At 38.6% G+C, this 18676-nt stretch overlaps 1 protein-coding gene across 2 annotated transcripts in view; it reads right to left on the minus strand.

The window, feature by feature from the left end:
• Positions 1–18676, minus strand: part of kaznb (kazrin, periplakin interacting protein b) — a 165578-nt gene that overhangs the window by 46062 nt on the left and 100840 nt on the right. The window contains exon 1 of one of the 2 annotated variants that reach the window (XM_062986214.1): positions 10861–11083. The exons of the other annotated variant lie outside the window; for it this stretch is intronic. Within the exon in view, the coding sequence (XP_062842284.1) occupies positions 10861–10891 (31 nt within the window). The 5' untranslated portion in view covers positions 10892–11083. Of the gene's footprint in view, positions 1–10860; positions 11084–18676 lie in introns of those variants that run through there. 2 annotated transcript variants of the gene reach the window in all.

The following is an 18676-nucleotide window of genomic DNA, read 5'->3' on the forward strand; positions in this document are numbered from 1 at the left end:
CTCGCGGGCCACATAAAATGACGTGGCGGACCGGATCTGGCCCGCGGGCCGTGAGTTTGACACCCCTGCTCTATAAGAAGGTAATATACCAGTTATGTGAGATCAAATGCCGTTATTGGTGATGTCACTCATATTCTGGTCTTCACTTCTACTCAGTCCTGCTTTACATTAATATGTGCATTTATGACTTTATTAATGAGGTGCGTTTGTGTTTGCATTCATTAGGCAAGTAAGTTTGTGTGTAGTTTTACTGACGAGTCAGATCCTGCCGAATGGGACAGCGCCCATATAGAATTTATTGTGCCCCATCAGGCTTTATGTGCAAAAGACGCCATTGGTGGAATCATTTGTGAGTGAATAAATTTGATAATGGATTGTTCAGCTGAGTAAATATGAACTCTAATTCCACCAGACTTACAGCATGTACCAGGTCATTTATATGTGAAGGTTGTACCTGGTAAATTGCCATGAACATTCTGTGAACAATCTATATATGACAGGGGTAGAGGTAATCCAATATTCGCATGGCTGTTGGGAGTAAAAGGAGCTTAAGATGACCATGTTTAAAGTGTCAGCTTGAGTGGTATAATCATACCACAACTGGACTCAACAGTTGCAACATGCTATGTGCTAATTATGAGTAAAGAATCATGGTTCACTGTCTGGCAACCAGATAGACAAACCTGTGTTGGCAGATTACAGGTGAACACTACAGTTGACAAGTTTGTTGGAGTAGGAATAATAGTCCAGGAACTGTTTAATATAGCTTAAAAACTTTGACAGTCTTAATGTAAATTCTTTCTAATTTCTTTAGAAAACAGCATCCCTTTCAACTATGAGGCAACAGTCTGTGGAAGCACAACATAAATAAAGAAGTTGTTTGGTGAGAGAAGTTAATTGGCCTGCATAGAGCCCAAACATTAACCCCGTCCCCGACATTTGGAATTAAATAGAATGCTACAAGAAAGGTTTTATCATTCAACATTAATACCATGCTAATGTGGCGAAATGGACGATTAATACATGTATATTTAAAGTAAATACCGTCATGTTTCAAAATCTATGGAAAGCTAGAAGGCAGAAGAACAAAGTTTATATTAATGCTGATGGTTTTGATTTTCGACTGAGCCAACAAGCATTTGTTTTTTAGCCATGTAGGAAACAATCTATAGGACGGTGTGTAGCTAGTAATCGTTCAAGGTAATTTATAACATGATAACATGGCATCATAACATGAAATTAGGAAAACAAGTGATCCTTTTAAAATGTTCACAACAGTGCTGTCTGCCAACACTAAAATCCTATAGAATTGTTTCCAAAACTGTAAGATATTCCTGGGTGTCCTGTTACAAAACATTGACAGCCAGGAGGAGTTTATTGCCCTATAAAACTCCCATGAAACTAAATGCAATGACCTGATTAAAAATAATAACTGCACTGTGCAGTACTCAGGCCTCTTGTAGGTGTACAGTTATAGCATTGGGAGAAAAAGCTTAGTGTGCAAGACCATCTGTCAAATGCCCCAAATGTCCTCAACCTATATAGACTAGAGCAGAAACATTTTCGTGTTTTAACTGATTAACCAATTTACCTTCATTTTGTTCTACAAAACCCATTTCCAGAAAAGTTGAAGTGTTATATGGATTAAGCAAGAATGGGAGAAATCAGCTACAAAAGCTACAGCTACAAAAATTGTTGTCCTTAGTCTATATATAAGATTACAGAACATTGTTAAATAGAAAGGCAATGCAGTGGTAAACATGCCGCTGTCCCAAAATCTATGGAATGTGCTGCAGCCATCATATATACAAAAAAACAAGGTGGTAGGTTAACACATTGTACTGCTGCACAACCCCATTTCCAAAAAAGTTTGGATGTTTTGTAAAGTACAATAATAACAATAACTTTTTTATTCATTTTCTTTAATCTTTATTTAACTGACTAAAGTAAAAAGAAAAGCTTTCCATTTTTACCGTTATTTTATTTTAAATAGTAATAAATGTGCTTCAAACTTGTGGCAGTTTCTTTTTCCAGAAAGACTGTATCCCTGTGCACAGAGCAATTTCCGCAGACACAGCTTAACAAATTGGTGTAAAGGATATCCTGTGGCCTGCACAAAGCCCTAACCTCAACCCCACTGAACAACTTTTGTATTAATTCCTCTTGTCAAACATTACTATTTGACTTCACAAATGCTCTTTTGATTAAATGAGCACGAATTCCAACAGATACACTTCAAAACATTGTGCTAAGCTTTTTGAAAAGAATGGATGCTGCTACACCCACTCCATTTTAATGTGAATGCAACCAACAAATATCAGTGGCACCGCTGGGTTTTAAAGCCAGGTCTGCACAGTGGTTAGTCTGCTGCACCACCCAAGTGCTATACACACAAACAAACACACTTAGAGTAGTAATGAATACACACACAGACCCACAAGGGTATTCTATTATGATGAAATCAGTACAAGCACAAGCATACATAAACAAACACACACACACACACACACACACACACACACACTTACAAAGTAAACATAAAAGAAGGCCTGGTCTGAAATGAAAAGATAAATAAGAAAATGGAACAGATCCACCTGCTATTTGGTAATACTTCATGAAAAGAACACAAACCCTGTGGCACAGACAAGCAAATACTTCCATCATCATTTTTATTATGTTTTTGTCCAGACGTGTCTCTGTGCCTGGCCCCACCAGATGTGTCACTGTAGAGCAATTTAATATAAGATTAAATTGTCTAGTAGGCAATATTGTCAAACAGCTAAACTAGGATTTATTTAAAAGACACCACTGGTTTACATGTTATCTGATTGAATTTTTTTTACTAAGAGGAGCTGAGAGGAGCAATTTCAAAAGAAAAAAAAAAAGAGCTAATTGCTTTTTTTTATCACCTGACCAATTAGGAAACCGTTCATGAAGCTAGCAAACAAAGAAAGGTACCAATTTGCCGCCAGTAGATTTGGTATTTGTGCCAGTTAAGTCAAATGCATTGACGTTGAACCTTATCTCCACTGATGTTGGAAAAGGGTATGGCTCCCAATCAACTCAAAATTTAACAAGAAGTTGTTTAATAGTGTTCAGAGTCAGAGAGTCAGAGAGGTTTTATTGTCATTTCAGCTACATACAAGTACATATTGAAACGAAACAGCGTTCCTCTAGGATCACGGTGTAACACGGTACAAAAAGTGCAAGACAATACAAAACAGTGCAAATACAACAATAATACAAAAAATCCTATAATAAATAACTACAAAAGATATTCCTAATTATCCCTAATCTAAACAAGTAATTAGAAGACAGGACTAAAGACAAGTGTTAGTACATGATGGTGAATAGATGGTACAATGGTTCATGAGGTAGTGACATGTTGTACATTAGCAGCGTAAAATTGGCAATGCAGATAAGGTGCCTAAAAAGTAAATAAGGTGCAAAATACAAGTAAGGTGCAGAAATTATTGTGCATTTCCAGGAGGTGTGCAAAAATACAAGTAACATAGTCAATACAGATCAGTGTGTGGCAGCAGAAAATTTCCGGAGGAAATTGTTACAGTACTGAGTTTAGGAGTCTGATTGCTTGAGGGATAAAACTGTTACACAGTCTGGTTGTGTTAGTCCGGATGCTGCGGTATCATCTCCCAGACGGGAGCAAAGTAAAAAGTCCATGTGATGGATGTGTTGGATCGTCCACAATGCTGAGAGCTTTGCGGATGCAGCGGGTGTTAAAAATGTCCGTGAGAGATGGAAGAGTTGAGGTCAGTTCTCTGTGCATGCCACTAGAATTCATTCATGCCAAACTTTTCTTTGTGGACTTTCATAGAATGCAGTCATGTTGGAACGTGAAAAGCCCATCCTAAAACTTGCAGTTGTTGATTATTCATTAATTATTTTTAAAACCTCTACCCACCAGACAGATGAGCTTTATAGGTATACACTTACTGACTGTAGCGCATCTTTTGCTCTGTACATCCCCTGTACCCAACTTATTAGTCAAAAGAGTCCCTATAAGATCCTCACTGTTATTTGGGTGGTACTATTCTCACATTAACTACAGTCTACATTAACATGGTAATGACATGCTAGTATGTGTTGAATTGTTTTAAGTGTATCAGGTGCATCACTGCTGTTTTAAACATCTCATTATCAATGTTGAGAAGAGAATAGTGCTTCAAGCAAATATAAGACAACAGCATCCTGTGATTAGACCGTTTCCACTACTGAGAGGAAGAAAAACAAGCATTCTGCAAGAAAAATAAATGTAGACTCTGTACTCTGTCCTCATTTTAACACGAGGAGGTTGCTACCCTTCTGTTGAACACCCTTTAGCAAAAATTCTGAAAAATTCTTATTTTGCCATTGTTTTAATAATTGCATTGTTTCCAAGTCGACAAGTAGAGTATTCCCTCTTACAAACAACCAAAAATAAATACTTTAGAAAGACTATGTTGAAAATACAGGCCTCAAAGTAGACAATCAATCAACAACTCAGAAGATGGGAAGGACATTGCATAACATCCTCTATGGACGGTGTCCACGGAAAAAAACCCATGAAAAAATCTCTCCAGATATTTGTGCAACACTGGTATCCTCCATGCTGAGTTGGATTGAGTCTGTCATCAAAATTAAAGGTGGACACAGTATTTAAAAATATTTAAAATTTAAATCTCAGTAATGAAAGGCGTACTGACGTTTGTTGCAGTGAGTTCTAACTGTGGGGCCTGTATTTTTAATATAGTAAATCTAAACTGTTAGTTTTTAATTTTACATAAAAGCAAATACCCTACTATTTAACTTAGAAGTAATGTAATTACTGTAAGGTAATATAATTTTGAATTATTTGACATTTAAGTAATACTGCACATGGGTGTACTCACTTTTGTATACTGTATGTCTGTATACTTTATGTAGTATATCTGTATGCAGTGTTGTGTGGCTGTGTGCCCTGGGTACTTTTTTAGCATGTAGATATTCATATTTTCCACATAATTCATTAGTCTGTTGAATACATGATGCTTTAAGTTCAGATTCTAGTGCATGCAGTCCACTAGAGTGAACATATAAAAAACTTCATGAAAAAATGTTTGTTAAAAAAATAAAATTATAATTGCTTTTTTCATGCCTTGCTAAAATAAAAACACATAGGAAAAAATCCTGACTAAGGCTATCATAATTATTGTGCCACAGGGTTAAGAGAAAAGATGTGATTGGTCAATTTTACTGTCATTTGAAGTTGGTCTTTCTTAGGAAAACCACTGCCAAGCCTGCTGAGAATTTATAGCTGGAGGAATGTTTTGTCTACCAACAGCGGAAGACGACAAGGGCACTTTTTAAATCTAACCTACATCTAACAGGCATGTAAAAGGGATATATTTGCTTAGATCTGTATTTGTTAAAATGCTGATTGTCAAATTACGTATAGATAAAATAAAACTAGAACCGCTTACTTATTATTAGATATTATTTACTTATTATAATATATCATTTTTATAATAATAGAGGGCCCTGATGGTTCCTGTCTGATATAAAGGGTGTCCCAAAATTCATGCAAGATTTGAATTTGGCGCCATTTGTGAGGTAAAGTGTTGCCAACGAAAAAAAAAGACAGCGTGACAGCTCACAGTTCAGGGTTATTAAAAATGGAGCGCTACACGAAAGAACAACGCGTTTTCATTGAGCAATATTTTAAAAATAATGAAGGTTTGACAGCTACAGTTCGCAATTTTCGTACAAAATATGGTCAGAATAGTGACTTAACTTCATTTCGACAAAAGAGTGCGTATGTGCCAGCAAAGCCGTGGAGGCCATTTACCCGATATGCTATTCCATACATAACCCTATACTGTATACTTTATGAATCAATAAAACATTTACAATTTTTAATTAAAAACCTGTGTTCTCTATCAAAATTACTTCTTGCGTGAATTTTGGGACACCCTATACAACTAACGGATACATAAAACATGCTCATGATCCTTTAGCTGCAATTTCTAGGAAAGCAGGCCAAGCAGGTGGTGAGGTTGCCAAAAATAAATGTACCAAAATAAATACCAAGTACCAAAATAGTGAGAAAGTACCAAAATAAAAAACAGTATGTTATAGATGGTAACTCTAATATTACCTTAAAATTTGTTAAAGGAAAAAGAACAATGGTTCTGTTCTGTTTCTGACAGTTTGGCCAGAGCTCCTTAGTTTCATTTAAGAAAAATCTTGATGCTACAGTACATAATAATAATAATTTAGAGCTTAATGTACAACAGTTTGAGGAAGACCTTTTCCCTGTTTCCCAGTTGGCATGTCTCTATGTACAAAGCAAGGTCCATATAGAAAAGCTTTTCATGTGGGGTGTAAAGGAACCTGGACGGTGTACACAGAGCTTGGACTTTAACCCCATCTAAAAGTTTTACTGCTCAACAACAATGTGCAACCTCAACTGAGAGCCAACTCCATGTTAACACCACTGGTTTTAAAGGTGATGTTCAGGGGATATATAAAATAATATGTCATGTATACGTTTTTGTTGGTTCTTCAGAACCACAGCTTGACACAAGTACAATAAAAAAGATACAGGTATATTCCATTTTTTGTCATTATGTCAAATGCCATGTACTTTTTTTCTTTTTCTGTCATTTTAATGTTTAACTTTTGTGAATGAATAGGTATGACAATTCATTTTGATTAATCCTATTTAGGGTCCTGGTGGGTCTGTTTGTTTATTAGGATTTTAACATCACGTTTTACACTCTTTGGTTACATTCATGACAGAAATGGTAGTTACTCATTACACAAGATTCATCAGTTCACAAGGTTATATCAAACACAGTCATGGACAATTTAGTATCTTCAATTCACCTCACTTGCATGTCTCTGGACTGTGGGAGGAAACCGGAGCACCCGGAGGAAACCCATGCAGACACGGGGAGAACATGCAAACTCCACACAGAAAGGACCCAGACCGACCCACCTGGGGATTGAACCCAGGACCTTTTTTCTGTGAGGTGACAGTGCTACCCACTTAGCCACCGTGCCGCCCCCAGGTGGGTATAATTCACTAAGGTGAAAGGTAGGAAGCACCCGGGACAGGTTGCCAGTCCATCACAGGGCAAACACATACACACACTGGACTGTGGGAGACAACTGGAGCAGTTGCCTCCCTTCTTGCTGTGAGGCAACAGTGTTACCCACCGAGCCCACCGATGCCGCCAAGATATGGCTAATGTAACAAATCTCTAATGTGTTTACTGTGATGCAAAGATTTACGAATAAAAAGTATAAAATTATTTTGATTTTAATATTGAACAAAATAATAATTTTAGCCATTTTAGCCCTGATTCTTTTGCCCTCTATAAGACACTCCTATGTTCAAAAGCAAGTTATGTACACAGAGTAGACAGTATTATTTTTTATCATCTTACTTTTTCAAGATTAAAAACAAAACTTTAATAAAACTATTTGTTGCATGACCATAGTAAGAGATCACACCAGTAATAATAAATTACGTTGAAATTAGATTTGGCAGCTATCTGTGTTGGCACGATCTATTTATTACTTTTCTTGTATATTAACATTGGATAGACATTTACTTTACTTAATCCTAATGTTGTGCGTAGAAATGCGGGAACATGAGCTGATCTGGCTTGCATTAGGAATTAAAAGAAGGAGTGTATTGCTGGAAGAGCTTTAATGTGTTGATTCAGAGGGGCGTAAAAAAGAACAGGAGCTCTTTCCTGGACATTATAGGCAGGAGCAAACATGGCCTTATTGGTCACGGGTCAGTTTTGAATGGCACCAGGCTTGCCATTGCCTAAGGCATAGGGCACACCCTATATCTAACAGCAGCCTTTAGAGCTATGGGAAGCATTCTTGCTTCATGATAATCTGAATAAAGATTCTGTGCAGTTTCAAATATCAGCATAAAACTAAAGCCTCCTGAAAATCCTCTACAACTTCCTGTCAAAAACACACTATTGTGTGGCTCTGTGCGAGTGTCCACAATTTCTGTTTTGTGTGTTTTTAGGCATGTGGTGGTGAGTTTGTTTTGCTGTTATGTCCTGTTTCTCAGTTGCATAAGACACTGATTATACACTGGAAAGCTAAACAAACACCTTAGGTGCCTTTTTTTCTAATAAAGTGGGTCTAGGCTACATCTAAAAGATTTTTACTATGGCAGTAAATCTGTCAAAAATTCATTACATTTTATTTTTAAAGATTCATTAAACAGCAATAGGTATAAGTTATAGAAATAATGATATAAAGTAGATTCAGTAAGTATTCAGGTGTGGTGGATTTCATTTTAAATAATATTCAGTTGAAGTCAAAAATGTTTAACTCCCCCACCATTCAATTCAGGGTCGCTACATGTGGGTCCATGTCTTTGGACCTTGGGAAGTAACTGGAGCACCCAGAGGAACCCATAGACACGGGGAGAACATGCAACCTCCACACAAAAATGACCCGGACTGCTCCACCTGGGAATCAAACCCAAGACCATTTTGCTGTGAGACAACAGTGGTACCCGAGCCACTGTGCCGCCCTTAACCCCCAAAATTAATAAGGATTTATAACTCTAAAGTTTTCTGCAAAGCTAGATATTGCTTTAAGTATTAATCTGTTGAATGCTACATCAAATAAACCAAGAAAATGACACAGTATTTTGGAGTAGCAGGGCATTTTATTAATTGTGCCATGTCACAATTATAATTATATAATTAAGACACAGTATTGTTCTACCTTGATTAAATATCCGCATGTGAGACAGAGTCCCAGATGGAACCCAAGAGTAGATATTTAATCAAGGTAGAACAATACAAGAAGAAGGTGACAATCACATAAAGTGGCTAAATTAGTTAAAACAAAGTAACAAATAATAAACATCTGCAATCTGCAATGAATAAAATGGATAGAACAGGAATAGCACAGAAACAGGATGTCATGAAAGAATTTGCCGCTCTGGCTTACCTCAAAAATAGAACAGATAACTGTCAGAACCTGCTTGCTTGGCTATGAATTAACGGAACCCCTACACAACCACCGGTGCCTACCGAGCATGAAGTGGTTTTGTGGGTTGTTCCTCTTAAGAAAAAAAACATTGTGCTACCACTTCAAACAACCGTGTCAAGATGCTGGAGGAAACAGGTACAAAAGTACCTACATCAACAGTAAATGTGTCCTATACTGACATGACCTGAAAAGCTGCTCAGCAAGAAAGATGCCACTGCTCAAGAACCACCATAAAAAAGCCAGGTTACAGTTTGCAACTGCACATGGGTACAAAAGTTTTACATTCATGAGAAATGTCCTCTGGTCTAATAAAACAAAAAAATGGAATTGTTTGGCCATAATGACCATCATCATGTACTGTATAGAGGAAAAAGACCATCATCCCAACTATGAAGCAAGAGGGTGGTAGCATCATGTTGTAGGGCTGCTTTGCTGCAGGAGGGACTGGTGCACTTCAGAACACAGATGGCATCATGAGGAAGGAAAATTATGTTGAGATATTGAACCATCTCAGGACATGAGCCAGGAAGTTAAAGCTTGGGTGCAAATTGGTCTTCTAAATGGACAGTGATTTCAAGCAGACTTCCAAAGTAAGTGTCCCTATGGACAACAAAGCAAAGAGTGATCATCACAAAGCCCTGACCTAAATTCTATGAAGAACTTATGGGCAGAAGAAAATACCTTGTGGAAGGCTACCCAAAACGCTTGACCCAAGGAAAACAATTTAAATGCTAAATGCAATGCTACTGAAAACTAACCACGTGTATAAACTTAATAGGTCTTGTCTCAGCGGGTCAGGGCTGTTTTGACATTAAGCAGCATCCTAAGTGATAGTCTAGTGGGTACAGCTTTGGGCTATCAAATGAAAGGTTGAGATTTCGACACCCAGCTCTACCATGCAGCCAATGTTGGGTCCTTAAGCAAGGCCCTTAACCCTCTTGGCTCCAGGGGCGCCATACAATGGCTGACACTGAGCTCTGACCCCAGCTTCCAAACAAGCTGGCATATGCAACAAAATAATTTCATTGTGCTGTACACCTGTATATGTACGTATATATGACAAATCAAGGCATTCTATTTGATAGGTGTGTATATTATAAGACGTTGTGTTCTGGTAAAAATCTGTTATTCAGGTTCGTCATCAAGTCTGTTTACAGTTACAAGCTTTACGAGATCCTCAAGAGGTGTCACAGTCCTTGTTACCTCAGGTGTCTTTGCAGCCTTGAGCTCTTAACAAGTAGTTGTGTGCATAAATAAACAAGTTACATACTAAGTACACATTTGGCCGACTGCTGAAACCTCAAGCAGAAACACTGAGACAGTACATAAATATGAGAGTCAGTCTGGTCAGCATTTACACCGAGGAACATTTTCAGTGTATCACAAATGTCATATACAGTTCATACGCATTTGGGTCATGACAATGCTGAACATTTGACTGCAGCTATATAATTCTGCTAAAGTATTTTGAATTTCAGTAGATGACACTATATTCTGGTTACACGTGAGGTGGTGAGTCATGGCCAACTCAACTTGAGTTACGTCAAGCTAAAAAGCAACATGACAGCATAAAATAAAGTGTGAAGCTAAGCGTTATGGTTATAAGCTGGTCAGATGTAGCACAGGAAACCTTACACCGGGAGAATTCATAGCTAAAGGCTAAATGGTTTATGAAGGACATGATAAAGCTTGTGTTGTGTGTAAATAGCTTGGAGGATCAGATGCCAACATTCAATTAAACACACCCTAGCACAGGGGCCATACGGAGAGCCGTGCACATGTAGATCAAATGTCTTTGGGTTAGTTAAATAAGTGAGTCAGTAAGTCTGATCTGTGTCAGACTCTTACCTGGTCTAGGCTCCTCTTTCTCAGACCTCATGACCCCAACAGCTCTGGATCCAACGTGCTCCAGGGTTGCTTAGTGTTCTCATAGCAAGCCAACTCTGGTTGACCTCCAAGCTTCACACACTCACACATGCACACACTCACACACACACACGGCTCCCACAAGGCCCTGCGCACAGACTCCTCCCTGCCAGGTTACTAAGGAGGAGTTGCTTTTGTGTACAATCATGGTTGCTCCCTCTCTTGCTCTATGAGTTGTTGTACCTGCTCTGGAAGCTTCTTTGGGATGATTTTTTCCTCTCCCCCCTCCACAACCTGTTTGCACACTCGCACTCCTCCCCGTCTCACAGCTACAGGGGTAGAGAGCGAGGGGGAGTCAACACTATTTCTCCTGGCATTGTTGTGTCAATCACACGCCCTTATATTCACAGGGGTGGGGGAGGGAAAACGTTCTCAGGTAAGAAGGCAGGTGCATCCAGAGAGGCCGCGGATTAGAAAGCCGAGAGCCACTGAGTTGAATGAACTTCCGGAAATGCGTCAGGTGGGTTTCAGTACAGGAAGGGGCGAGTGAAGTACTATTATAGCTATTATAACTCAATACCTGAGGAGAACATGAAAACTATACCAGCAGAACAAGTTAGGTGGGTTCCTCTTTTTTGATTAATTATTAACAAACCCATGTACAGTTTTAAAAGACCAGGCTTCTATTAATTTAAGATTCACAAACCTGACACAAATAGCAAAAGATAGTTTAATAACATATTTCACTCACTCACACAGTAAATTATTTGCTTTTTAAAAGATCATATAGCCTTTTATACCCACACATGGTTGTGTCACCTCTTTGATATGTTTTTCTTCGGAAATTGTGTTTAGAGGGCATCAGATAATGAGTATATATTAACACCAATCCAAAAAAGGTGACATTGTAAAACATGCAAAGATTTTCTCTGGAATTAAGATACACAGTACAGTGGGGCCAAAAAGTATTTAGTCAGCCACTGATTGTGCAAGTTCTCCTACTTAGAAAGATGAGAGAGGTTTTCACCATAGGTACACTTCAACTATGAGAGACAAAATGAGAAAAAAAAAATCCAGGAAATCACATTGTAGGATTTTTAAAGAATTTATTTGTAAATTATGGTGGAAAATAAGTATTTGGTCAATAACAAAAGTTCAACTCAATACTTTTTAACATAACCTTTGTTGGCAATGACAGAGGTCAAACGTTTCCTGTAAGTCTTCACCAGGTTTGCACACACTGTAGCTGGTATTTTGGCCCATTCCTCCATGCAGATCTCCTCTAGAGCAGTGATGTTTTGGGGCTGTCGCTGGGCAACACGGACTCCACAAATTTTCTATGGGGTTGAGGTCTGGAGACTGGCTAGGCCACTCCAGGACCTTGAAATGCTTTTTACAGAGCCACTCCTTCGTTGCCCGAGCGGTGTGTTTGGGATCATTGTCATGCTGGAAGACCCAGCCACGTTCCATCTTCAATGCTCTCACTGATGGAAGGAGGTTTTGGCTTAAAATCTCATGATACATGGCCCCGTTCATTCTTCCCTTAACACGGATCAGTCGTCCTGTCCCCTTTGCAGAAAAACAGCCCAAAAGCCTGATGTTTCCACCCCCATGCTTTACAGTAGGTATGGTGTTCTTGGGATGCAACTCAGCATTCTTCTTCCTCCAAACACGATGAGTTGAGTTTTTACCAAAAAGTTCCATTTTGGTTTCATCTGACCACATGATATTCTCCCAATCCTCTTCTGGATCATCCATATGCTCTCTGGCAAACTTCAGACAGGCCTGGACATGTACTGGCTTAAGCAGGGGGACACGCCTGGCACTGCAAGACTTGAGTCCCTCTCGGCGTAGTGTGTTACTGATGGTAGCCTTTGTTACTTTGGTCCCAGCTCTCTGCAGGTCATTCATCAGGTCCCTCCGTGTAGTTCTGGGATTTTTGCTCACCGTTCTCATGATCCTTTTGACCCCACGGGATGAGATCTTGCGTGGGGCCCCAGATCGAGGGAGATTATCAATGGTCTTGTATGTCTTCCATTTTCTTACAATTGCTCCCACAGTTGATTTATTCACACCAACCTGCTTGCCTATTGTAGATTCACTCTTCCCAGCCTGGTGCAGGTCTACAATTTTCTTCCTGGTGTCCTTCGACAGCTCTTTGGTCTAGGCCATTGTTGAGTTTGGAGTCTGACTGTTTGAGGCTGTGGACAGGTGTCTTTTATACAGATAACGAGGTCAAACAGGTGCCATTAATACAGGTAACGAGTGGAGGACAGAAGAGCTTCTTAAAGAAGAAGTTACAGGTCTGTGAGAGCCAGAAATCTTGCTTGTTTGTGGGTGACCAAATACTTATTTTCCACCATAATTTACAAATAAATTCTTTTTCTCATTTTGTCTCTCATAGTTAAAGTGTACCTATGATGAAAATTACAGACCTCTCTCATCTTTCTAAGTAGGAGAACTTGCACAATCAGTGGTTGACTAAATACTTTTTGGCCCCACTGCATATGGGTATTATATGGGTATAATATACTGAATAAGACCCTATGTATAGAAATTTATTTTACATATATATATTCTTCTTATTTTTCTACTTCTTCATATTATTATTATTATTATTATTATTATTGAGAGGTAGGGACTCGACACACAGCGACTTCAGACTCGACTCAGACTCGTTTCAAATTAATCAGACTTGACTCATGACTCGCAAAAAATGACTCGTAAACAACAAGAGTCCCTAGCATCAGCAAGTTTTTCGTTACCTTTGGATTGGAATCTCATTTAAAATGGTGGAATACCCTACGTAGTGCACTTCACAGGAACAACTGGGGTAAATGGAACGCTCCTACAGAATTAGCGTTAATGGTTGAAAGACCGCTTTCTGAACCAATCAGACCTTCTGATTTAAATTTTTTGTAAAAAATGCTGTTATTTGCATTTATTCAGTTTGCGTCACACAGATGATGTGTCAATGAAATGTTTGATTGGTTTTCTAACGAGTTAGTGTTTTACTTCACAACCGGGAAAAGTTTGGAGGTTATTATTTACACATTTACAAAATAACGGATTATATTCCTAATGGGACAACAAGCTAAGGTAAGCAGTGGTTATGATTTTTTTTGCAGTCTTTTGGATTTTGGCCTCTGTGCAGTGATATATCGTGCGCTTAAGTTTTGCAATGAAAACAAAACGTATCAGTTCAAGCTTTTCACTGGTACCTTCTTGTTACGGAAATTACATTCATTTGCACAATGACTATGAAAGTAAAGGCACTAAGTAAAACGGCAAAATACAGTTGCTAATCTGTTGTTTTTTATCTGAACATACATATTATTTGTTTATTTCTACGCTACATTTCCAATATATGTTTTGTTTATATTATATTGACTCGCTTAAAGACTCGTGACTTGACTTGGACTCGTATTTTGTGAACACCTGTGAACATCTCTGTTATTATTATTATTGTTATTATATATTGTATATAATGTAGACCTAATTCCAAATATAGATATTTAAGTTTACGGATTTTTGTTCCCCACAGTGCTATTAATTGCACTTCTGGTAGATGCTTACTGTATTTCATTGCCTTGTACTGAGCAATGACAATAAAGCTGAATGAATCTATCTATCTATCTATCTATCTATCTATCTATCTATCTATCTATCTATCTATCTATCTATCTATCTAAAACAAATTAAAATATCTCTTTATTAGCATTTAAAGTCTGTGTCAAAGTGGACAACAAGCTGAAACTAGTACTTCAAATCTGTGTGTGTATTACTGTAAGAATATGACAGGTCTGGCCTTCAACTTGACCGAAGGTGATTAGTGGTTGTTATTAAAGGGTGGGTCATCCTGTAATACCCTGCCATATTGAGCATTACTTGTTATCCTATGAATATTTTAGGTCATCAGTTATCTCCCTTACAAATAATGTCCTTTCTCAATGTTAATATTTGGTGCATCACATTTCCCAAGATCTCTTGCTCCATCTATTGGCCAGAAACACACTAAGTCACCTTCTGTTGCCCTACATCCTTTCATTATCTACCATAAAAAGCCACCTGCACCAGCAGGTACAATCTTCTTTTCCTCCCTTTTTCTTACCAAAGTTACTTTCTCTTTATCATTATCTGTAAAGTATCACACCTGAATTTCTCTTGAGGCCCTGATAACACTCTCTACCCACCAGGCCGTGAATCGCAGTACTGTGAGCTGCACAGAGAAACATGCTCGGACATGAAGTCAGATAAAAGTCCAGATCTGTGGAAACCTTCACAAAGCAAAGCAAACCAGTACTGACTGACTCACACCCAGCTTCCAGCAGGGGCGTCATCCTGCAGTGGAGTGTAGATACAGCACAGACATGATGACAGAGTTATAATGCTCTTAGCTCTGACTTATCAATGTTTTTTAATCCACCTTTCCACTAAGCTGCCTGGCGACCAAGGCTATGTGTAGCAGCTGAACCACTTAGCGTGCTCAGTTCTCAACAAAACCCTCGAGTACACACACATGCACACGCGCACACACACACACACACACACACACACACACACACACACACACACACACAAACTCATACATGTAATATTATTTCTAGTCTTAAATAAAAATCTCATGCCATTATAAAGGTCTGAATTGTTTGTCTTTCAACCTGTGTGCATTAATTTTATGCAAATGGAAAACAAGCAATAAAAATAAGTTACAAATATATTTTTTTATTTTTACTTTAATGAATTTTCCCTATTTTGTGACTTTATTTACCTTAAGACATCTAATTTAATACATCTAATAAACTGTATGGTTAAAAGTTTATAAAGTTTTCAGTGTTATTTTTTTTACTTAATTGTGTATTAAATTTCATTTTAAATTGACATAATTGGCACATTTACTCATCAAGCACCCTTACACAATAATAAAGTAACATTTTTTAAAGATGTTTTTTTTAAATTCACAGACTGGCGCTTTTTTGGCACAGTGGGATATTCCACTAGCACACTAGTGCTGGGATGCTGATCTCTCTGAATGTGAATCTCAGCTCTGTTACCGGTCGGCCGGGCACCCCTTAGCAGGCACAATTGGCAGTGCCTGCAGAACTGACTAAAAAAAAGGGCTGGGTCCTGACGCTGTATAAGGACCCTGGTTAGTAACCCGAGATGCCTGTACAGAAGTCGAGGACTGCGGAGATTCTCCGTCTCACGCGCAAATCCATTGAAGTATGGGCAAATAAGAATAGGTCGGTGGACTGTGCACATGCCCCATGATCAGGATACCCAGCAGAAAAAAAAAAAAACTGGCTATGCTAAATTGGGAGAAAATGCATGAATAAGATAGTAAAAAATAATTATTCACAAAAGTATTTTGCCACTTGGCTGTGGCATCCGAAATCGTGGTGCATCCGGTCCATCCAAATTCGTCTTGCATTTTAATTAATTGGACAGGTGAAAAACAAGCTAATACCTGTCTTATACCATCCATATACTGGAATATGGCAGTGACAGCATCATACTATGAGGATGCTTCTTCGTGGCAGTGACAGAAAGACTGGTAGGAATTGAGGGGCGAATAAATGCAGCCAAATACACAAACATTCTAGAAAATAGAAAAATGCACACAGATACACAAACAAGTGCCTGAAACAGCCTAGTCATCAGGAGTTGCATTCGTCAGTGCACTCTCAGTGCTGGTCCCACACTGTGCCACACCAGCTATGCGGACCAGAATGATCCGCTGTGGTGACTCCTAAATATGCGAGAAGCTGGAAAAATGTCTTGCAAATAGCTAAACTTACAACAACTTATAATCAATACTTGTAAGAAATGACAAGGTAAGGCAAGACACAAGTATAAGGGTTCAGTGAGCGTTTGATTAAATCAAGTGGCATCCAAGAAGCGCTCCCTGCAGACACTGGAAGAAGAATCAAGACAACAGGACGAAGAGCTGAGTCCTCTGTATCATAACAGGATAGCAGTGGTGAAGCTGCATTGATGATTACACAGGGGTGCCAGTCCCAAAAGCACCACTGCAGCAGTTCATGTTAAGTAACTGCTGAAGTTACTCAAATGTGTTCCCTTCTGTGTTGTGGAACCATTGCCCTAGGAAGTATTCAAGGTCCTTAATAGTGGCAATCTTGGGGCACTTGTGTCACCATACTGTAGTTGCTCCACCTACTTATGTGCTGTGTCTGTCAACCTGGCCAACACAAACCACACCTTCTAGCTCCTCCTAGAATACAGATGGCACTGAATGAGAAAATTTGCTGGTGGAAACTCAAGGCCATCATAAGGTTCCAGGAAATCAAGAAGGCTCGTCTAATGTACTGTATATATACATTATATATAATATAATGTGCATGTGTGGAGTTAGCCCATTTTTTTTACCCAGGAATGTGTGTGTGTATGCTCACTCATTGAGAACTTACATCTACTATATATACTGTAGGTATTCAGTTACTGACTATAGACCATCAATTGCTCTGCCCTGTACAATGACCAGATGTTATTTGGTCCATTTTCAGCACTACAATGACACGAACATGGTAATGTGTGTTGTACTGCTTTTAAAAATGATATGATTCTGTAATAAATAGAACCACATGGCCTTAAGAGCACGTTGGAAAACTCTTGTCACCAATCAGTTTATCACCGCATCTACAAATCTAAGTAAAAACATTACAATGCAAACTGTAAGCCATATGTGATCAACATCAAGAAGTGGAGCAGTTCCAAAACCAGAGCTCAAACTTACACTCAGAAAAAACAATCGGCAGGCGAAGCTGTTGTTGTCGTACTACTCTCTACTGAGAGTGTGCTGACCTACTGTATCCTTGTGTGGTACACAAGCTGCTCAGCAGCAGATAGGAGAGTCCTTCAGAGGGTCATCGGTACTGCCCAAAAAGTCATCGGCTTCTTACTGCATTCTCTGAAGGACTTCCAGAGCAAACAATATACTCAAAGGTCTGTTTCACCCTGTACACCATCTGTTTGATCTGCTGCCCTGAAGGAATATTTATCTTTTATCTTTGTCTTTATTTTAGATGGACAGATGCAAAGTGGATACATATGCTGTGGTCTGACAACTGCACCTATCAAATTGGTTTTGGACTTAAACAGATGTTTTCCAGACCAAGAAGGAAAAGGACCATCCTAACTGTAACCAATGCAAAGTTCACAAGTCAGCATCTATCATGGTATGCGTGTGTTAGTTACTAGTACTGTGAAGAACACCACTGATTCTGACCAGTACTTACAGATTTTGGTGTAACCCCTGATTGTTTTAGTAAGACAACACCAAGAAACATTATGCACATGTTAAAACAGTGTGACTTCATAGTAAGTAGGGCAGTAATACCTCAGTGGTTAAGAAACTGTACTAGTAATTAGAAGGTTTCTGGTTTAAGCCCCACATCTGCTAGGTAGAAACTATTTGGCCCTTGAACAAGAACATTAACTGCTTAATTGCATGGACTTTATAAGATCACAGTTGTAAGTCATATGTTGTAATTGTTAATTGTAAGTGCTGTAAATATTGACAATATTATAAATGTATTAACGACGGGTGTTACACAATTGTTTTTAATGCAAGAGTCTAACTGACACAGCCCCATACCATGACAGACCCTGATTTTGCTCATCAAAGACTCAGCCTTTCCTGGATGCGGCTTTTGTACCAAACCATGATTACAATCACCTGTTTGGAATTACATCATTATTTAGTTTTTTCACCTCATTACTAGCCCTAAATTGCCCCTATCCCAACTTTTTTGGAATGTGTTGCAGGCCTGAAATGCAG

This window comes from Trichomycterus rosablanca, chromosome 24 (genome assembly GCF_030014385.1).
Source record: "Trichomycterus rosablanca isolate fTriRos1 chromosome 24, fTriRos1.hap1, whole genome shotgun sequence".
NCBI lineage: Eukaryota > Metazoa > Chordata > Actinopteri > Siluriformes > Trichomycteridae > Trichomycterus > Trichomycterus rosablanca.